Here is a 15,896-nt window from a genome sequence, read left to right as displayed (position 1 = left end):
AAGACCGCCTAAGTGGAGGAAGAGCATCCAGGAGGGCGCTGAGCACCTCGAGTCTCATCGCCGAGAGCATGCAGAAACCAAGCGCAGGCAGCGGAAGGAGCGTGCGGCAAACCAGACTCCCCACCCATCCTTTCCTCCAACAACCATCCGTCCCACCTGTGACAGACACTGTAATTCCCGTAATGGACTGTTCAGTCACCTAAGAACTCACTTTTAGAGTGGAAGCAAGTCTTCCTCGATTTCAAGGGACTGCCTATGATGATGGATGACTAGAATGGTTCCAGGGATGAGGGATTACAGTTACGCGGAGAGACTATAGGGAATGGTAACAGTGATAATATTACTGGACTAGTAATTCAGAGGCCTGGACTAATAATCCAGAAACATGAGTTCAAAATCACCACGGCAGCTGCAGAATTTAGATTCAGTTGAATCAATCTGGAATAAAAAGCTGGTATCAGTAATGGTGACCATATACCTACCGGATTGTCAGAAAAACGTATCTGGTTCACTAATGTCTTTTACGGAAGGAAATCTGCCATCCTTACCCAGTCTGGCCTATGTGACTCCAGACTCAAAGCAATGTCGTTGATTCTTAACTGCCCTCTGAAATGGCCTAGTTGTCAAGAAGGCGGCTCACCACCACCTTTTCAAGGGCAATACTTAGGGATGGACAATAAATGCTGACCTTGCCAGCGACGCCCACAACTTGTGAATGAATTTTAAAAAGACTGGAAAAGCTGTGATTTTTCTCCTTAGAGCAGAGAAGACCAAGGAGATTTGACAGAGGTGTTTAAAATCAGGAACGGTTTAAATAAAGTAGGGAACGTATATCGGCATTAGGATGTATAGCTAGAACAGTTAAATGTAAAACTAGAAATGCAATTGTTGCCTCACACAAGGCCTTAGTGCAGCTACATCTAGAATATTGTGCCCAGTATTGATCCCTTTTATGCAGTGGGTAGATCAAGGCCCTAGAAAAGTCCAGAGAAGGGACACCAAAAGGCTCGAGGCTATGAAGTATCAGGGGAGGCTCAGGGAACTGGGGCTTTCAGCAAAGAAGCATTGATTTTGAGATGATATGATTGAGGTCTGTCAAATGTTGAAGTGTTCAGATGGATAGGTTATTTGAGCTTGATAGAGGGGAGGACCAGTGGGGCAACAGGTCAAAATCTGAAAATATAGAATTCGGCCACAGAATCTTTTCCTAAATTGTCCTAAAGTGTTTTTCTCCTTTTGGAGGGGTGGTTTGATGGTACATGCAAATTGTCTGCATATGGTAGACTAGATGGAGCAATTAGTCTTTTCCTCTCCTTTTTCATACATAGTGAGCAACAGGGAAAAAAATATACTTCTTATTATATGCTTGTAACTGGATAGTATGCAAGATTCCCCTACAACTCACCTCACTTCAGAAGAGTGGCCCCTGTCACATAATAGTTTATAACCTGTTACAATAGGTAAGAATGAACTTGAATTTATATGGTCCTTCTTCACATCCTCAGGGTGCCCAAAGTACTTTGCAGCCAATGAATTACTTTTAGAAGTCATCATCATAGGCAGTCCCTCAGAATCGAGGAAGACTTGCTTCTTAAAATGAGTTCTTAGGTGGCTGAACAGCCCAATATAAGAACCACAGACTCTGTCACAGGTGGGACAGATAGTCGTTGAGGGAAGGGGTGGGTGGGACTGGTTTGCCGCATGCTCTTTCCACAGCCTGCGCTTAATTTCTGCATGCTCTCGGCGACGAGACTCGAGGAGCTCAGCGCCCTCTCGGATGCACTTCCTCCACTTAGGGCGGTCTTTGGCTAGGGACTCCCAGGTGTCAGTGGGGATGTTGCACTTTTATCAGGGAGGCTTTGAGGGTGTCCTTGTAACATTTCCGCTGCCCACCTTTGGCTCGTTTGCCGTGAAGGAGTTCCGAATAGAGCGCTTGCTTTAGGAGTCTCGTGTCTGGCATGCGAACTATGTGGTCTACCCAGCGGAGCTGATTAGAAGTATAGTCATTGTCATTATGTAGGCAAACATGGCAGACATTTTGCATATAGTAAGGTACCACAACAGCAATGAGATAAATGACCAGTTAATCTGTCTTGGTTGCACTGGTTGGGAGAGCAATGTTGGCCAGGAGAACATGCTTATTCATCAATTTACAGAAGCAAGCAGTATAAATGACATATTGAACAGTTCAATGGAGAACTAGAAGTCTGGAAAAAAATCACATGGGGCTAATTAAACAAACCAAATCAAACAAGTACTTCTGAATTCTTCCGACAGAATTTGAAAATAAGCAGTCTTGCTCATTAGCACAAACAGAATCTTTATCGAACTTACGTAAATGCAAGTTTACAGAGCACAATTCAGCCCCATGCCCCACAGCATGATAAAATGAAATGCTAACACAAAATGTGATTATTTTTTTAATATACTCATAATTCCACAAAAGAACGACGGGTTTTGTAGGCCTGTTAGCTGCAGGTAACAATACCAACAATCTTTACAATTTATAGACACAGACACAAAAACAAAAGGATGACCATGACGGGTGTTAATGAGGATTACAAATCAACATCCTCTAGGGCGGGTAATTTGACACTATTGTTGTTAACCATATTTAATTCACACATCCTGGTTCAAAGCATCTTTAACTTAATTGATTTTTCTGATCAAAAGCAAGCAGCCTTCGCCCACAGCTCATCCCAGTAGAATTACAGGAAGTGCTCTTATGGTGCATCAACTCCGAACAACTTGTCAAACCTGATATTAGCATGCCAAAATACTTACTCCCCTTCAAAGGGGCACTCTAGTAGTAAGCTAAACATCTTGTCTTCAAGCACACACACTGACCTTAATCAAGGCATAATTACCGTATTGAACATGGTGTTTAAAACTGCGATGAAGTGACAAGAGAAACCAGGGACAAAAATTACAATTTTTAATACAACTTATCTCAATCATAATACTAAATCTTTGGCATGAAAGATTCAGTTTCCTTCTGAACTGCATGCTTCCAGTTTATGAAGCAGTGTCTGAAGTTGAAATTAATTTTGTCTGAAGATCACAGTTGATCACCCTCTTGTAAACTTACCATGTGCTACAACAAATGGGTTCCAACAAAGTCTGCCCAGCAACTGACCAATCAGTGGAAATAATTTTAATGCTGGAGTAGTGTTCTGCAACAAGAGGAGATATGTATTGGTCAGTATTTATACAAAACAGTAATTGCCCATTAGAAAGGATTATTCCATATTAATAAACCAGTATCAGGAAACTGCTTATGGTTGAATGTTATTTAATATACGGTCTTTGAAAAAAAATCAATTGTTAGTGATGCTACACTAGAGATGGACGGACACTGAACTCATAAGGAGCATGTATGACAGTATCGATTTTCCAAATTGAAATTACCGTAATATATTTCTTGCAAAGTAGCTGATAAGTCCAAATAATCTTTATCAGACATAACTACAACTAGACTGCAACTTCAAGCCTACCAAGAAACAAATTTTGCCTTTTCAAATAACATCAATATTTTCCATACTTTTTGTCTTAAAACACTACCACAATCCTGAAGAGTTAATCATCAGGCTCTGCATCATTTCCCAAAACAAACATCACTGTTTGTTATTGATTCCATACATTTAGGAATTAGACTAATGAACCACTTCAGCTACGAATGGGTGATTTGTTTCAATATGTTGCAAATATAACTCCATTTCACCACATTGGATACAGATGGTTCAAAAAGCTTTATTTACTTCAAAAACATTGTTCAAGTTTTAAAGGAGTTACAGCGATCTTTTTTGCAAAGTGAGTCAACAACAACTTGTATTTATATAATGCCTTTAACATAGTAAAATATCTCAAGGCGCTTCACAGGAGTGTTATAAATTTGACACCGAGCCACACAACCTTTGTATGAAGATGGGTTCATTCGCCACCATGGAGACTTCTCTGAAAAAGGACCAAATGTTGCATCATGACCCAAGATTACTAGTTGATCAATATTATAGAAGTCATAGAATCATAGACGTTTACACCACAAAAGGAGGCTATTTCAGCCCATCATGTCTGTGCCGGCCAACAAGAGGCTATCCAACCTAATCCCACTTTCCACCTCTAGGTCCGTAACCCTACAGGTTACAGCACTTCAAGTGCACATCAAGTACTTTTTAAATGTGGTGAGGGTTTCTTCCTCTACCACCCTTTAAGGCAGTGAGTTCCAGACCCCCACAACCCTCTGCGTGAAGAAATTTCCCCTAAAATCCCCTCTAAACCTTCTACCAATTACTTTAAATTTATGCTCCCGAGTTGTTGAGCCCTCTGCTAAGGGAAATAGGCCCTTTCTAGCCACTATATCTAGGCCCCTCATAATTTTATACAGCTCAGTGAGGTCTCCCCTCAGCCTCCTCTGTTCCAAGGAAAACAAACCCAGCCTATCCAATCTGTCCTCATAGCTAAGATTCTCCACTCCCAGCAACATCCTCGTAGATCTCCTCTGTACCCTCGCCAGTGCAATCAAGTCCTTCCTGTAATGCGGTGAACAGAACTGCATGCAGTACTCCAGCTGTAGCCTAACCAGTGTTTTATACAGTTCAAGCATTACCCACCCCCACCCCCGCTCATATTCTATGCCTCGGCTAATAAAGGCAAGCATTTCTTATGCCTTCTTAACCACCTTATATACCTGGCCTGCTACCTTCAGAGATCTGTGGACCTGCACTCCAAGGTCCCTTTGTGCCCCTACACTTTTCAGTGTCGTACCATTTAATGTGTATTCCCTTGCCTTGTTTGATCTCCCCAAATGCATTACCTCACACATATCCAGATTGAATTCCATTTGCCACTGTTCTGTCTGCCTGACCAGTACATTGATATCTTCCTGCAGTCCGCAGCTTTCTTCCTCATTATCAACCACACAGCCTATTTTAGTGTAATCTGCAAACTTCTTAATCATTCCCGCTATATTCAAGTTTAGTTCATTGATGTATACCACAAAAAGCAAGGAACCTGAGCCCTGCGGAACCGCAATGCAAACATCCTTCCAGCACCAAAAACACCCATCAACCATTAACCTTTGCTTCCTCCCTGTGAGCCCATTTTGGATCCAACTTGCCACTTTGCCCTGGATCCTTTAGGTTTTATTTTCATGACTAGTCTGCCATGTGGGGCCTTATCAAAAGCTTTGCTAAAATCCATATACACTACATCATACGCACTGCCCTCATCGACCCTCCTGGTTAACTCCTCGAAAAATTCAATCAAGTTAGTCAGACACGACCTTCCCTTAACAAATCCGTGCTGACTGTCCTTGATTAATCCATGTCTTTCGAAATGAAGATTTATCCTGTCCTTCAGGATTTTTTCCAATAATTTTCCCACCACCGAGGTTACGCTGACTGGCCTGTAATTACTCAGTCTATCCCTTTCTCCTTTCTTAAACAAAGGTACATTAGCAGTCCCCCAGTCCTCTGGCAGTACACCTGTAGCCAGAGAGGATTGGAAAATGATCATCAAAGCCTCTGCTACTTCCTCTTTTGCTTCACTTAACAGCCTGGAATATATTTCATCTGGGCCTGGGGACTTATCCATTTTCAAAGCTGTTAAACCCCTTAATACCTCCTCTCTCACTATGTTTAGTTCATCTAATATTTAACACTCCTCCTCCTCAATAGTAGTGTCTGCATCGCCCCTCTCTTTTGTGAAAACGGAGGTAAAGTATTCATTAAGAACCATACCACATTTTCTGCCTTCACACACAAATTACCCTCATGGTCTCTAATAGGTCCTACCCTTTCTTCAGTTATCCTCTTGCTCTTAATATATTTATAAAACTTCTTTGGGTTTTCCTTGCCAAGAATTTTTGATGCCCTCTCTTTGCTTTCCTAGTATCCTTTTTAATTTCACCCCAGCACTTTCTATACTCCTCTAGAGATTCTGCAGTATTTAGCCCTCGGTATCGGTCATAAGCTTTTATTCTTTTTTTGTACTACGCTGTATGTCCCTAGACATCCAAGGGGCTCTAGATTTGTTAGTCCCACCCTTTTTCTTTAAGGGCACATATTTGGCCTGAACCCTCTGGATCTCCTCCTTGAATGCCTCCCACTGCTCTGACACTGATTTACCTTCAAGTCACTGTTTCCAGTCCACTATGGCTAAATCACCTCTCAGCTAAGCAAAGTTGGCTTTTTCCCAATTTAGAACTTTTATTCCTGGTCTATCCCTGTTCTTTTCCATAACTACCTTAAATATAACTGAATTATGGTCACTGGCACCTAAAAGCTCTCCCACTGAAACCCCTTCCACCTGCCCAGCTTCAAACCAAGCTGATAGCAATGCGGTGGAGGAGGATTCCCTGGAGTGTATTAGGGATGGCTTTCTAGACCAGTATGTCGAGGAATCAACTAGAGAGCTGGCCATCCTAGACTGGGTGTTGTGTAATGAGAGAGGACTAATTAGCAATCTTGTTGTGCGAGGTCCCGTGGGGAAGAGTGACCATAATATGGTAGAATTCTTTATTAAGATGGAGAGTGACTAGGGTCCTGAACTTAAGGAAAGGTAACTTCGATGGTATGAGACGTGAATTGGCTAGGATAGACTGGAAAATGATACTTAAAGGGTTGACAGTGGATAGGCAATGGCAGACATTTATAGATTACATGGATGAACTTCAACAATTGTACATCCCTGTCTGGAATAAAAATAAAACGGGGAAGGTAGCTCAACAGTGGCGAACAAGGGAAATTAAAGATAGTGTTAAATCCAAGGAAGAGGCATATAAATTGGCCAGAAAAAGCAGCAAACCTGAGGACTGGGAGAAATTTAGAGTTCAGCAGAGGAGGACAAAGGGTTTAATTAGGAGGGGGAAAATAGAATATAAGAGGAAGCTTGCAGGGAACATAAAAATTGACTGCAAAAGCTTCCATAGATATGTGAAGAGAAAAAGGTTAGTGAAGACCAATGTAGGTCATTTGCAGTCAGAATCAGGTGAATTTATAATGGGGAACAAAGAAATGGCAGACTAATTGAACAAATACTTTGGATCTGTCTCCACGAAGGAAGACACAAATACCTTTCCTGAAATACTAAGGGACCGAGGATCTAGCGAAAAGAAGGAACTGGAAGAAATCCTTATTAATCAGGAAATTGTGTTAGGGAAATTGATCGGATTGAAGGCCAATAAATCCCCAGGGCCAGATAGGCTGCATCCCAGAGTACTTAAGGAAGTGGCCCTAGAAATAGTGGATGCATTGGTGATCATTTTCCAACATTCTATTGATTCTGGATCAGTTCCTATGGTTTGGAGGGTAGCTAATGTAACACCACTTTTTTAAAAAGGAGGGAGAGAGAAAACAGGGAATTATAGACTGATTAAGCCTGACATCGGTGGTGGGGAAAATGTTGGAATCAATTATTAAAGATGAAATAGCAGCACATTTGGAAAGCAGTGAGAGGATCAGTCCTAGTCAGCATGGATTTATGAAAGGGAAATCATGCTTGACAAATCTCCTAGAAATATTTGAGGCTGTAACTAGTAGAGTGGACAAGGGAGAACCAGTGGATGTGGTGTATTTGGACTTTCAAAAGGCTTTTGACAAGGTCCCACACGAGATTAGTGTGCAAAATTAGGGCACATGGTATTGGGGGTAATGTACTGACGTGGATAGAGAACTGGTTGGCAGACAGGAAGCAGAGTCGGAATAAAAGGGTCCTTTTCAGAATGGCAAGCAGTGATCAGTGGGGTGCCGCAAGGTTCAGTGCTGGGACCCCAGCTATTTACAATTGACATCAATGACTTAGATGAAGGAATTGAATGTAATATCTCCAAGTTTGCAGATGACACTAAGCTGGGTGGCGGTGTGAGCTGTGAGGAGGATGCTAAGAGGCTGCAGGGTGACTTGGACAGGTTCGGTGAGTGGGCAAATGCATGGCAGATGCAGTATAATGTGGATAAATGTGAGGTTATCCATTTTGGTGGCAAAAACAGGAAGACAGAATATTATCTGAATGGTGACAGATTAGGAAAAGGGGAGGTGCAACGAGACCTGGGTGTCATGGTACATCAGTCATTGAAGTTTGGCATGCAGGTACAGCAGGCGGTGAAGAAGGCAAATGGCATGTTGGCCTTCATAGCTAGAGGATTTGAGTATAGGAGCTGGGAGGTCTTATTGCAGTTGTACAGAGCCTTGGTGAGGCCACACCTGGAATATTATGTTCAGTTTTGGTCTCCTAATCTGAAGAAGGACGTTCATGCTATTGAGGGAGTACAGTGAAGGTTCACCAGATTGATTCCCGGGATGGCAGGTCTGACATATGAGGAGAGACTGGATCAATTGGGCTTGTATCCACTGAAGTTGAGAAGAATGAGAGGGGATCTCATAGAAACAGATAAAGTTCTGACGGGATTGGACAGGTTAGAGGCAGGAAGAATGTTCCCGTTACTGGGGCGTTCTCGAACCAGGGGTCACAGTCCAAGAATAAGAGGTAAGCCATTTAGGACCGAGATGAGGAGAAACTTCTTCACTCAGCAAGTGGTTAACCTGTGGAATTCTCTGCCGCAGAGAGTTGTTGAGGCCAGTTCGTTAGATATATTCAAAAGGGAGTATGATCCCTTATGGCCAAAGGGATCAAGGGGAATGGAGAGAAAGCAGGAAAGGGGTACGAAGGTTGAATGATCAGCCATGATCTTATTGAATGCCGGTGCAGGTTCGAAGGGCTGAATGGCCTGCTCCTGCACCTAATTTCTATCTTTCCCTAAAACTAAATCCAGAACCGCCCCCTCCAGTATTGGGCTTGCTAGATAGTGGCTAAAAAAGTTCTCCTGAATGCATTTTAGGAATTCCGCACCCTCTATACCCTTCATACTAATTGTGTTCCTGTTAATATGAGGATAGTTGAAATCCCCTACTATTACTGCCCTATAGCTTTGCACTTCTCAGAAATTTGCCTACATATTTATTCTTCTATCTCCCATCACTGTTTAGGAGTCTATAGTACACGCCCAGCAGTGTGATCACCCCTTTTTTGTTTTTCAGTTCGACCCATATGGCTACGTTTGATGATCCCTCTAACATATCATCCCTCTTCACAGCTGCAATAGTTTCTTTAATCAATACCGCAACCCCCTCCCTATGCCATCTGAAAATCTTGTAACCAGGAATGTTGAGCTGCCAGACCTGCCCTTCTTTTAGCCATATCTCTGTAATAGCTATAATATCATACTCCCAAGTGTCTACCTGTACTCTCAGCTCATTTGCCTCATCTGCTATACTCCTTACATTGAAGTATATACCATTTAGTACAGCCAGACCTCCTTGTTGACTACTTTCTAGCCCTCGTTTCCTCTGTTATTCAAATTCACTTTCTACATTTTTGCTTTCCAATTCCAGCTTTACTTCCCTCCCTACTGAATCTATTCTCAGGTTCCCAACCCCTTGCCAACCTAGTTTAAACGCAACCGAACAGCAATATCTGCACCCAATCATAAAGAAGAGAAGGAACTGCAGCTTTATAGCACTTATCATCTCCTCAGAACACCCCATGGTGTTTCACGATTACTTAAAAGCAGTGTGACCTCACTATCGCCTTTTGACTCCCAAAGACTCTCAATTCTGGAACATGCATTGTGGCATGGGAAAGAATAGATATATTCCCATGTGATGGGCTGGTATAGTCTCTATATCTGTCAGATCCATCTTGCTGCCAAATACTGAGAACCACTGGGTCACCACAGAATCCTTACACTCCCTTGCAGAACCGCCCAACACCTGATCTAATAAAAGATTAAAGTCCCCACCTGTAATTAATGGAAGTTTGGGTAACTCTCCAACTTTACAGAACCACGTGAGGAATCATACCTGGCCAGTATTGGGGGAGTAGACGTTAACCAAGATAACTCAGCCTTTACCAAACAAACTTATCATGAGAACATCCCTCCCTGTGATTCATACATTGTTCCAATGTGATCAAGATAGAGTTGGTTGCAATATTGCTACCAAGTCTCCCCATTTCCTTAAATTATAAGAACCGCAGTGTACTTGACCTATCCAGGGATTCTTAAGTTTGATATTTTCTTGCCGTCTGTAAAAAGGCCCGCCTCACTATCTTTAATCAACTGAGATGCCAAAAAATGTTAGTATTTGATTGGATTTTGGATTCATTTCACATTCCAGGAAACCAGCTCAATATAGATTTTTTTTAAAATTTGTTCATGGGATTTGGGCATCGCTGGCAAGGCCAGCATGTAGTGCTCATCCCTAATTGCCTTTGAGAAGATGGTGGTGAGCCGCCTTCTTGAACTGCTGCAGTCCGCGTGGTGATGGTATTCCCACAGTGCTGTTAGGGAGTGAATTCCAAGATTTTGACCCAGCAACGATGAAGGAACGGCGATATAGTTCCAAGTCAGGATGGTGTGTGACTGGGAGGGGAACGTGGAGATGGTGGTGTTCCCATGCGCTAGCTGGCCTTGTTCTTCTAGCTGGTAGAGGTCGCGGATTTGGGAGGTGCTGCCAAAGAGCCCTTGGCGAGTTGCTGCAGTGCATTTTGTAGATGGTATATCTTACTGGTTGCCAGATCCTGAGTTTTAAATCTGAAGTTGTTATCACTTGGATCCATCGCCAGTTACACTAAACCGTAATTTATAACACCCTCCTGAACAAAGCAGAAGCACCCATCAAAAATAACTGAAATGTGAAATGAAATGCATTACCCAGAAATCTGACGCATTAACCTTGACTCGGTCACCCTCCCTCTCCAAGGGCTCAATTTTCCCTAATGCATTTTTTTGGCGTACTTGTAGAGATATGCCCGATTTTTTGGGGCCCAAGTACGCCAAAAAAAAAAAATATTCTAAGTTTCCCCGTTGGAATTCTTCCTATTGGCGTGGGGTAACCCAACCTTTAGTTTTGAGGGTGGAGCCTTGATCTGTGCCAAAAAGATCGGGCTGCCATGATATCTGTCTGTGTGTGTGTGTGCGTGTGAGAGAGAACCGGGGACCGAGAATGGGACCGGACCGGGAGAATGGGGACCGAGAATGGGACCGGACAGCCTTCAGACAGGGTTGGAGGCAAGTTGCTGCTATGTGTTTTTCAATTCTTTTAGTGTGTCCGGGCATCTGCTGCACCAATTTCCTTACCTGCACCAATTTCCTTAACTCTAGGGATGGTTTTTCTGCAGAGGCCACATATGCTGGCCTAAGCACAACTGGCCAAACTTCCCTAAATGGCCAGAATTGGCATAGGTGGCTGGTTACGTCCCTTTTGGCTGAAAAAAAGACTGAGTTACACTAGTGCAAATTGACTTGGAAACTGCTGTTTTTCAACTTGGGCCAAAAAGAGCAGCCCGCTCAAAAAAAACGGCGCAAATCACTGGGGAAAATTGAGCCCCAAGTTTGTTTTCCCTCCTCCTCTTATAGTACTTTCCTTTTCTTAATGATTAGATACTTCAACCCTATTAGTCTGTGAACAGCATTCGAATGGCTAGTATAGTGAGCTACCAACCCCTGCCACCATCTTTTACATATTTTTATTCAAACATTTTGTCTCAACTAAGGCACAGCGAACCATTCTCATTACTAAATACAAATCTTCGTTTGTATAAAACTGATCCCCAAACTAATGAAACTTAACACTTACTTGGGATCCTTTCAACTCTAGCCCATATACAAAACCCATCCCTTATATACTTGCCTTCTAACAACAATAACTTCATTTATATAGCGCCTTAAACATAGAAAAAAATCCCGAAGTGCTTCAAAGAGAAGTAATCAAACAAAAATGAACGACAACCTAGGAAAAGTGACTAAACACTTGGACAAAGAAGTAGATTTTCAAAAGATCTTGGAAAAAGATTGACCAAGTTATCCAGCATAGTTCAAAAATAAACAAGACAGCCTAGGCTGGTGACAGCTTTGTCAGCCGTGGCTCAGTTGGTAGCACCCTTGCCTCCAAGTCAGAAGGGTGTGGTTTCACGTTCCAGTCAAGAGACTAGAGCACAAAAATCTAGGCTGACACTCTACTGTAGTGTTAAGGGAGTGCTGCACTGTCAGAGGTCCCGTCTTTTGGATAAGACGTTAAATCAAGGCCCCGTCTGCTCTCACAGGTGGACATTAAAGATTCCATCGCACTATTTTGAAGAAAAGCAAGGGAGTTATCCCCGGTATGCTGGCCAATATCCCTCAATCAACATCACTAAAACAGATTATCTGGTCACTATCACATTGCTGTTTGTGGAAGCTTGCTGAGCGCGAATTGGCTGCCATGTTTGCTACATTACAACAGTGACCACACTTCAAAAGTACTTAATTGGCTGTAAAGCATTTTGGGACGTCCGGTGGTCATGAAAAGGGCTATATAAATGCAAGTCTTTCTTTTCTTTCATAGACCCACAAGAAGGAACAGGGTCAATGATTGGCAGTTGTCTTTTGATGAACAGGTGCTGACTAGGGATATATCTAGAGATGTTTCTGAGTCCAGCTAGTCAGTCTACAGCGAGCACAGGGCCAGGTAGCGTTTCACTATACAAGAACAACAACTTGTATTTATATAGTGCCTTTAACGGAGTAAAATGTCCCATGGCGCTACACGAGTGTTATAAAACAAAATTTGACACCATACCACATAAGGAGAAATTAGGGCAGATGACCAAAAGCTTGGTCAAAGATGTAGGTTTTAAGGAGCGTCTTAAAGGAGGAAAGAGAGGTAGAGAGGGAGAGGCAGAGGGGTTTAGGGAGCGAATTCCAGAGCTTAGGGCCTAGGCTGCTGAAGGCAAGGCCACCAATGGTTGAGCGATGAAAATCAGGAATGCTCATGAGGCTAGAATTAGAAGAGTGCAAATATCTTGAGGGGTTGAAACAAGAAATGAAAAACTCTTTAAGGACCTAGTTTTGTTGAAAGACAACTCAGAGGAAATATTTTTTGTTGTTTTGATGTATTTTGAAAGATAGCAACATTTGCAAATTACTGGAAATACATTGTATTGCATTAAATACTGTTCATTTACCTATTCTTCATTCTAACATTGACTTGTCTGGGTTTCAAACTGGTTGAGTCTATATTTAATCCACCCATCAAGGAGGGAAGAGGCACACAGCAGCACATGGGTCTAGCTATCATGTACCAAGATTGGTCAGGTAAAGGCACATTCCTGTTCGTTGGGGCTCAATGTCCACTGCACGAGTGGTCAGTGACACTGAACCCAAATAGAATATCGCGCATAAAACCCCAAATTATAACAGTGGTCAAGGGGCAGCATCTAAACAAGGAACAAAAGACCAAAGATAGACCATGGGAGAGGGGATGGAATGCAAAGCCATTGCAGATGATGTGCCAGCAGTCTTGGGACAGGTACATGTGAACCCAGTTAGGGCTGTGTCACAAAGGTAGATCACAGAGAAGAGACAATGGAGAAGAATAGAGAGGTTAAGCAGGATGAGGAGCAATAGTACACCACTGCCACAGTCACAAGGCAGGTAAATTTGACAAGTCTAGTCTCAGCGCTGAGTAGGGTGGAAATCAGATTGAAGTGATTCAAAGAGAGGATGATGGGAGAGATGGGAACATAGATAGATGGAACAAAACATTAAAGGACATAAAAGGCAGGTGGGTTAGAGCTAGGGCAATAGTTGGAGTAGCATAAAACAAGCAAATTAGAAGCACAAATTCAGCTCAAAAAGTACTATGTAGTATCCATTATGAGTCCTGGCTATAAGCTAGGCATAAATGGAAGCTTAATATGCCAGACTACAGATGAACATAAGAAATAGGAGCAGGAATAGGCCATACGGCCCCTCGAGCCTGCTCCACCATTTAATACGATCAAGGCTGATCTGATCATGGACTCAGGTCCACTTCACTGCCGCATCCCATAACCCCTTATTCCCTTATCGGTTAAGAAACTGTCTATCTCGGTCTTAAATTTATTCAATGACCCAGCTTCCACAGCTCTCTGAAGCAGCGAATTCCACAGATTTACAACCATCTGAGAGAAGAAATTCCTCCTCATCTCAGTTTTACATGGGCAGCCCCTTATTCTAAGATTATGCCTAGTCTCCTCTATCAGTGGAAACATACTCTCTCCATCCACCTTGTCAAGCCCCCTCATAATCTTATACATTTCGATAAGATCACCTCTCATTCTTCTGAATTCCAATGAGTAGAGGCCCAACCTACTCAACTTTTCCTCATAAATCAACCCCCTCATCTCCGGAATCAACCTAGTGAACCTTCTCTGAACTGCCTCCAAAGCAAGTATATAATTTCTTAAATATGGTAACTAAAACTGTACGCAGTATTCCAGATGTGGCCTCACCAAAACCTGTATAACTGTAGCAAGACTTCCCTGCTTTTATACTCCATCCCCTTTGCAATAAAGGCCAAGATTCCATTGACCTTCCTGATCACTTGCTGTACCTGCATACTAACCTTTTGTGATTCATGCACCAGGACCCCCAGGTCCTGCTGTACTGCAGCACTTTGCAATTTTTCTCCATTTAAATAATAACTTGCACTTCGATTTTTTCTGCTAAAGTGCATAAACTCACACTTTCCAACATTATACTCCATCTGCCAAATTTTTGCCCACTCACTTAGCCTGTCTATGTCCTTTTGCAGGTTTTTGTCTCCTTCTCACACATTGCTTTTCCTCCTATCTTTGCATCGTCAGCAAACTTGGCTACGTTACACTCGGTCCCTTCTTCCAAGTAGTTAATATAGATTGTAAATAGTTGGGGACCAAGTGCTGATAAGACTATAAGGTCTTTAGAAAGGACAGGAAAATATGGAAAGGAGTAACAATATTACTAAAAGACATTATTACAATAGTTAAACAAAAGAATATTAGTATCGGTGAGTAGGCAGTGGAAAAACTCTGGGTAGAATTAGGAAACAGGCAAGGATGCAAGGATGCAAGGCCCTGGTGGGAGTTGTCTACAGACCTCGTGACAGCAGTGATGCAGTAGCGGGATGCATAAATACGGAAAAGCATGTAGCAAAGGCAAAGTGGTTAATAATGGGAGATTTTAATTTTCACATAGACTTGGAGGTCCAAAACAGCTCAGATCGTAAAGGCAATAGATTTCTAGAGTGTATTCAGGACAGTTTTCTGAAACAGTATGTTTTAGCACTGACAAGGAAACAGAGACTATGCTAGATTTAGTAATAAGTAACAAACCAGTATTAATTAATAATCTGACACTAAAGGAGCAGCTTGCAAACAGTAATCATAAGATGATAGAGTTTGACCCTGAATTGGCCCTGAATTTGCGGTCGGAGGCATCCCGTGGGGAAATGCCTCCGATCCGCAAATAAAATGCCTGCGTACTTGGTGGTCCATAAATTCGCGGTCCTGGGCCTCTCCAGGTACCCACAGGCAGAGGCCCACATATCCCAGGGGCGCATGCGGTTCACAAGCGCCCCTGGGATCACGCGGTTCGCAAGCGCCCCTGGGATCACGTAGGCCGGCCCAACCAATAAAAGGGAATCCCCATTCATGCTTATGGGGATTCCGGATGTACAGAATCACCATCATTATGAATGGGAATACCCAAAAAAATACACTTCAAATAAATGAAAAATAAAACCATTACATATTTAAAAATAATTAAATGACATTTAATTAAATATTTAAAACAAAAATTTAAACTTTTTGAAAAATAAATGTACATGTTTTAATGGGGTTAAAAACAAACTTACCTTATTGCAGAGGGTTTTTAAAGTATAAATGATTGCTAAAAATGTTATTTTTATGTTTTTTTAAACTCTTACGCTGGTAACCAGGCGTAAGAACCTACATCTTTGGAAGAATCAAGTCGGAATATCAAGGTTTCAAGGATTAGTATAGTGCTATAAGATTCTCCAAGAACATTTTAGAATCAAAAATATGTTCCCTTTGACTTAATA

The 15,896-nt window shown here is 42.2% G+C and overlaps 1 protein-coding gene across 4 annotated transcripts in view; it reads right to left on the bottom strand.

Annotated features, from left to right (window-relative positions):
* The window catches only part of fancc (FA complementation group C), a 330,390-nt gene that overhangs the window by 285,534 nt on the left and 28,960 nt on the right, over window positions 1-15,896 (bottom strand). For all 4 annotated transcript variants that reach the window (XM_070882002.1, XM_070881996.1, XM_070882011.1 and 1 more), the window contains exon 3: window positions 3,089-3,173. In XM_070882002.1, the coding sequence (XP_070738103.1) occupies window positions 3,089-3,173 (85 nt within the window). The remainder of the gene's footprint in view (window positions 1-3,088; window positions 3,174-15,896) is intronic.

The sequence above is a fragment of the Pristiophorus japonicus genome, chromosome 1, assembly GCF_044704955.1.
Source record: "Pristiophorus japonicus isolate sPriJap1 chromosome 1, sPriJap1.hap1, whole genome shotgun sequence".
Lineage (NCBI taxonomy): Eukaryota > Metazoa > Chordata > Chondrichthyes > Pristiophoridae > Pristiophorus > Pristiophorus japonicus.
The sequence above is the reverse complement of the archived record's forward strand: the minus strand, read 5'-3'. Positions and strand labels throughout refer to the sequence as shown.